The sequence below is a fragment of the Microtus ochrogaster genome, chromosome 16, assembly GCF_000317375.1.
Source record: "Microtus ochrogaster isolate Prairie Vole_2 chromosome 16, MicOch1.0, whole genome shotgun sequence".
Classification (NCBI taxonomy): domain Eukaryota; kingdom Metazoa; phylum Chordata; class Mammalia; order Rodentia; family Cricetidae; genus Microtus; species Microtus ochrogaster.
In genome coordinates, this window is record NC_022018.1 from 35,492,132 (window position 1) to 35,499,204 (window position 7,073).

At 45.0% G+C, this 7,073-nt stretch overlaps 1 protein-coding gene across 2 annotated transcripts in view; it reads right to left on the bottom strand.

Moving 5' to 3' along the window:
* Positions 1 to 1,056: 1,056 nt before the first annotated feature.
* The window catches only part of E2f3 (E2F transcription factor 3), an 82,706-nt gene continuing 76,689 nt past the window's right edge, over positions 1,057 to 7,073 (bottom strand). For both annotated transcript variants that reach the window (XM_026783135.1, XM_026783134.1), the window contains exons 6-7: positions 5,641 to 5,776; positions 1,057 to 4,622 (exon numbers count right to left, since the gene is read on the bottom strand). In XM_026783135.1, the coding sequence (XP_026638936.1) occupies positions 4,360 to 4,622; positions 5,641 to 5,776 (399 nt within the window). In that variant the 3' untranslated portion in view covers positions 1,057 to 4,359. The remainder of the gene's footprint in view (positions 4,623 to 5,640; positions 5,777 to 7,073) is intronic.

Sequence of the window (7,073 nt, forward strand, 5' to 3'; positions counted from 1 at the left end):
TGGTTCTGAAATATTTACAGATCCTTGTCTTTAATCTGTGTTTCTATGTAATTCAACCCTATGTGATTGGATTCAAATTCATCTGTCTAAACTTCTTGGCTGTTTTTGTGGGTGAGAAATTCTTTGATTTGCCCGCTTTGTGCCAGCAGGCTGCTGAAGGAAAATATCTTTGCTTTGTTCTGTTCCTGTCACTGGCTTGACCGTAGACTCCATGACCTGATGACCCATATGTAGATCCTCGGATAGGAACAGCAGCCATGCGAGATGACAGAAAAGCCAAGTCCTAAACTCTTGGTGAACATGACCGCTACACAGAACAAAGATGAAATGTAAAAAAATGGACACAAACGAGAACACATGACCGTGAAGTTCAAGAGGGAAACACAGAAAAGCACAGGCACCACCACTCACCATGAAGCAAAACAAAACATCCTGAACTGAGGACGCTGCCCTTGGCTATGTTTTACAAACAGTTTAAGTACTCTTGTCAAGTACTCACTAGGAACTTAGTACACGCAGGCACTGTTCTAGGGACCGAGGTCACAATAGTGACCAAAACAGAAAACTTTTTCTCATAGAACCTATGTTCTAGAGCGGAAGAAGACAGTATGTGCTACTCATACATGCTTTGAAAACACCCAGAGCATTCACTTAAGCACATTAAAGAGAGCGCCTAGAATTCCAATAGTCTACAAATGGAAACAAGCTAAATATACACCAACTGATGGTTAAATAGATTGTAGCATAGTTATACAATGGAGGTCAATCCCCAGCAACATATAAAACAAACCAGGCATGGCAGCACACCATGGGCCTATAATCTCAGCACTCAGGAGGTAGATGCACAAGGATCTGGAATTCAACGTGACACTCAACTACATAGCAAGTATGAGGCCAACCTAGAGCACATGACATCTTGCCTAAAAAATAACCACATGTGCACGCATATACGCATACGCGCGCACACACACACACACACACACACACACACACACACACAGAAAAAAGAGAGATTAAGATAATGTAAGAAAATCCATTTACAAGTCTGAACTCTTAAAAAAATCATTTTATTGACCCTTTACCATACAAAATTTATTCAAATTACATCCATTTGAAGTGGTAAGATCACAGCTAGAACAGGTCACCCTGTAACAAATCTATTTACAAAATCCATCATAAAAGCTTTTTTTTTGTTTGTTTGTCTATTTTTACATTATATTACATTATTTATTTTTGTAACTAGCATACAACACAAAGCTAAACTGATTAGTAGTTTGCGCACTCCCAACGTTGGGAGAAACACTTCCTTTTTTACAAAAAGCATGTACCCCGTAGGAAAGACATCCCACACCCTGCCAACTGCCACCCAACTTCCTCCACAAGGCATCTTCCTCCAGATCCCTTCTCAGACGCACAACGTGTCATGCACACACTTGGATTCTTACTTCGTTTTTCCTGAAAGCTAAAGCTTTAAATACTGCGGTTCTATTTACAGACAGAGCTACACGTACAACCCAAAAGGCAAACAAGAGTCACAGGAGCAACAACAACAACAACAACAAACAACAAAAAACAAAACCCAAGGCAACAGTCTTAAAAAATTACAAACCAGCTAGAAAATATTCTGGCAGTGTTTACAAATGAATCGCTATCTCTGTACAAAAACTGGAAAACAATGGCAATGTGAGCGGACTGTATCGACTTAAATAAAACTGCTATGTACACAAACACACGCCTAACACTGTTTGACAGCTCATGTGTTGCCCTTTATACAGTTTAATCCTCTGAGGCTCACGCCATCACCATTCGCACACTTGGAACGTTCAGCCATCCGCATGTGAGCTTTAAGTAGCAGCAACTTAATGGTACCAGGGAACCTGCACTCTCAGGACTTAAAGGAACACAAATACTGTAGTACTCATCTACTTTGTGTGCCAGATATTAAGAGCAAAGAAAAGACCTAAATGCAAACAGAACATAATATGGACGTCTCTCCTCGACGTACACCAATTAAGCCCATTAACTGGAAAAGTCTTATTATGCATGAAAGAACCCTTGAAGACTCATTAGTATTCCTTTCCTTTCTTAAAACAATAAATATGGTATCACAATACGAATAGTTTCAACAAAGCAAAGTCAACCAAACATACAACAACCTGGAGCCAGGTGAGTTTAGTCATTAGACTTCGGGGGAAAGAAACCCAGCTCGATGCAGCTGGCAAAGAGAATTACACAAAGCCAGAAGCAGAGGCAGCTAACCAGATGAGATAAATAGAGGACATGGGGGAAAGCTTGGCATAAATGGTTTCCCATACAGGAAAAAACCCCACAGTGCATTTCCAGTAGGCACTTAACACGAAGCTCCCCCTCCCTCCTCCACCCCAGTGCTTCAGCTCGGACCACACGGATTATTCTGTACCAAGTCCAGAGTGTGTGAGGGGAGGAGGCCGGGGCTGAGGCTGAAGAAGAGAGAGGAAGATAGTCTGCACCTTTGATTTTTCTTCCCAAACATACACCACGCATACCCACACACAGAGTTTAAAGTGCCGGTGTCTTCTGTCTCCACCCCCACCACCGCTTTGCATATTGTGGAAATCTATCTAGAGTAAACTGGCCAGGGTTCTTGTGGTTTAGTAAAATGTTTTCCCAAGGGATATTTTCAACACGGTTACGTGTATATGAGTCGAGTGCCTACTACGTGCCTCCCTGGTGGGTCAGGCACATAGTGTTTCAAACCGTTCAGCTGGAGGTTAGTTTTTATGACTAACTCATTTCCGCAGCCCTTAGCATCCAAGGAATGGATTTGAGGTACTATGCCATAGTCAACACCAGGACGTGATGGCCATTGCCACCTGCCAGTGGGAACGTTATTCTTGGAAGTAACTGGAAGGATCATAGCTGACACAGAGCCTCCAGTTTGGGACACCATTCCTGAGGCGTAATGAGGGAGACGCCCTGGCATTCTATCACTGCGTTTCCTATCTCCCATTTTCCCTTTGCCCAGCTCACCCACTCACCGTAGGAAGGGTGATGGGTTCTGGACAGAACTAGTCTACCCCCTGACACAGTGGGAGCTCCTCGTCCCAACTTCAGGAAGTGTCCCTGATAGAATGCCACTTACACAACGGGATGCCTTTCTCCCTAGGGCCTCTCCACCTGACCCCACCCTGAGAAGTGGTCTCCCTGAGTGTGGCATTAGAGCCCTTTCCCGGTCGCAGGGGCCCGGGAAGCCCAAGGATGGAGGGATCCATGCCTGCTGCTCCATGGGACAGCTCTATCATCTGGCCCGAGGTCCTCACTGGGGGCCACTCGAGTCAGTGAGCTCGAGAGCTGTTCTTGTTCCAAGCTTCCTTTCTGGGAAAGGAAGCAAGACAGAGGATGCTCCTCGCAGAGGCTGGTGGACCTTAGGTCGCACAGGTTTAGATGCTTTGACCAGGAGAGGTTCTCTCCCTCTGCTAAAGGAAAAGGAATTTGCAAAAAACCGCTTTAAGGTAAACACTTCAATTGAAATGGTTGATGGGGGCCACAGGAATGCTTCAATGGCAGCTAGAAAAATAAAAATTCTAAAAACAACCCACAAGGAACTCCTAAGTTGCAAGTAATCAACCGGAAACTCACAAACACGCAGGATGGGGGGGAGTGGAAGCGGGTGGGGTATGGAGACAGGAAAATCCACAACAGCGTGGAGCAGCAGAACTCTCCTAGTCTCTGTCTCTGCAATGAGCACTCACAAACAAGTTCTTCATCCAAAAGGCTGTGGAGGCTCTTGCAACCTCCGAGTGGGACACGCGGCCCATAGCTTACATTGAATTATGAGAGTAATTTAAATATTCCTAAGAGCTGAAGAAATCCGAGTCATTCCTTTGCATGACTTCAAGCTTGCATTTGTGGCAGAATTCCATTCCAGGTTAGCAGACTCACAAAGACATGCATTCTGCAGAGAAGGCACGGCTTGAAATGCTGTCAAAGGGAGAATGCTGTCTGCCAGCGGGCTGGGTGGCCAGGCCCATTCAACAGCCCATCCGTTAGGCACAGCAAGCCAGTCCGCAAGGGAAGGAGAGGAAGGAGGGGAGAAAAGGGCAGGTGAGAGACACCTGATTGCACATCTTCTCACTTGCTGACTCATCAGGAAGATTTTGGAGCCTGGGACCAGGCAGGGCTTTCCCAAGGGAGCCTGCAACTGTGCGTTTAGGGAAAAAAAAAAAATAATAATAATTCATCAAAATGTCAGCTTTGTTCTGAAGTTTACTTCATGATACTCTTGGAGGAAGAAGGTAGGAGGGGACAACACTGCGATACACGTTCTGATTCCGTGATAAAAAAATATTGGTTTGTAAGGACAGTTTGTACAAAGCCCAATCAACTACACATGAAGTCCTCCACGAGGGGCAGCTTTTCCAAATCATACGCATCAAAGAGATCACTGATGCCCTCTTCCTCCCCTAGGCTCAGCAGGTAGTCCTCTTGGAGCAGGGGAGGCAGTAAGTTCACAAAGGGTCCTTCGAGGTTGGAAGGGATTTGGTCCTCAGTCTGCTGTAAAAGGTTGGCTGGGGAGGTCAGAGGAGAGAGGTTTGCTGTGGAAACGGAGCAGTCGCTATGTCCTGAGTTGTTAGCAGCCAAGTCTGAAAAGGAAGAAAGGGGGAGGAGGCGTAGTTAGGAGAAACGTAAAAAAAATCTGCCTTTCCTGGATGAACGTGCATGATGCTGCCCTTAGCTCAACGGCGCACGCGACTCGAGGCCACACATCATCACCGTTAGGCTAACCGGCACCGAGAACCCATCTCTTTGCCTTGTCCTTGTCTACTTATCTTCCTTCTCTTTTTGGGAAAGGTTTTATGTGTCCTTATATCTGAGCTGGAGCTCAGCAGGAGGAAGAGAGAGGCGAGCTACCTTACCTTCCTGACGCTTGCTGACCCTATCCTCTCCTCACTGCTGTGGGGAGGGTGATGAGATCAAGGTTCTGAGGAAGGCTTTTCTCGTCAAGCTCTTCTCTTTCTATCCCGAATGATTTCAGAAGCATCACTCGAGAGATGTCTGGTCAAGCATGGCTGATAACCCAATACGGTCTACAGCCTCATTCCTCATGCTAGCCATTGTCCACACACCAAGGAAACAGTTTTCTGCTTACAAGAGCCCGAAGGGTCTTCATCAGGGATGAGGGACCATTTTGACTAAGATTGTTATTTTAGTCTGTAGACTAGTAATAATAACTTAAAAACTACTCTCATAACAAAAGGTCCTCTTCCACTCCCCTCTACACAACATAAGGGTGTTAACAGCTGCACGTCGCCCCGTGGGCCAATTGGTGGATACCCAGGACCCAGCAGCAAGTTCAGCATGGACTTGGAACCTCTCTTTCTGATTCCAACAGAGAAGCATGTCACCTTCTCACATGGGGCCTTTAACGTGGTGAATGACGGAACAGCTAGTATTGTCCATAAATTCCAGGCCCACCTTTCTGCACCCAACCCTGCCCAACACTTCGGTTGTTTTGGCCAGTTTGGTGGGTTGCGCATGATTCTTGTCCACAATGGCAAGAGAGCATTTGTCAGGACTTAGCTGTGTGACTCTGAAAGAGGTTCCTTCCAGGCGCCTTCATTTTTACACACTGTTTCTCAAAGACAATAGTGGAATATTTACCTTTGGAAGTGGGCTTAGGGATATTCCCATTGTGGTCTTGGTTGTTTGTTTTCATGGGTCTGTGCGTTTCTGTTTCTTCTGGACACAAGTAAACCTCAATGGGCCCTTGGGTACTTGCCAAATGTATTTGTAGGCTCTAGGAACACAAGTAAGAGGTCAACTCAAGGTCAGTTAGAAATGAAAGCCAAAGCCCATCTCTCCTAAAACTGAAAGGGAAGGACAAGATTCATTGCTCACTGTGCTCCCTCACTCCTAGTCTGCCAGGGATGACATTCTTCAAGCGCAAGGGGCTGCAAACCACTGCAGCCTGAAGCCAAGTCCAACCCACCAACCACTTTTGTAAATAAAGTTTTATTGGGACAGAGTTTCTGGCCATTCTCATCCTGCATATATTACCTCTGGCTGTTTGTATAGTACAATAGTAAAGTGCATTACTTGAATAATCTAAGAAACTATGCTGCTCACAAAATCAAAGCCAACTACTACGTGGAGCTTTAAAGTTTTTTGAGCCCTGCCACAAAGACATCATTTTGGGGGGGAGAAAGGGAGGTGGCTAGGTATTCTTTAGATATATTATTTCCTGCAAATTATTTAAAGGTCTATTAAGCATTTCAAAGAATGTATTTCCATTAAACTCTTCCCTCATGTTAAAACTTTCTAATGTTAAACTCTAACAACCAACTCACAAACAGCCTTCTAAAGTGCTAGGAGCTTCAGTGAATAAGAGAATAAACCATACTGATTTTTAAATACCTTTATTTACTCATTTTAAAACAACTTGTTGCTTGTAAGCCACCTGGCCTATGAGGGTTTTTAAAAATTGCACTCATTTATTTTTATGTGCATGAGTGCTTTGCCTGTAGGCATGCCCATGCATCAGCATGTATGCGTGTTGGTGCTCTGGGAAGCCACAAGAGGGCATTGGATTCCCCGGGAACAGAATTACAGATGGTTGTGAGCTGCCAAGTGCGGGTGCTGGGAATCAAACCCAGATACTCTGGAGGATCAGCCAGTGCCCCTAGCTACTAAGCCATCTCTCCAGCCCAAGATTTATTTTGATTTTAAAACTTATACTTTTAAAAATTACTCTTAATTTATGTATTTGGGTGTTTTGCCTGCATGTATGTGTATACACCATGACATGCCTTGTACCTGACGAGGTCCAAAAGTGGACACTGCATTTCCTGCAGTTGGAGTTGCAGATCCTTTTACATGGGTGCTGGGAACCAAATTTGGACCTGCTGGAGGAGTGGCCTGTGCTGTGACCACTGAGCCATCTCTCTAGCACTGTACAATAACAGTCAGAGGCCTTCCTCATCTAGGTCACAACATTTTAATTTCTTTTTTTTTTTTTTTTTTTGGTTTTTCGAGACAGGGTTTCTCTGTGACTTTGGAGCCTGTCCTGGAACTAGCTCTGTAGACCAGGCTGGTCT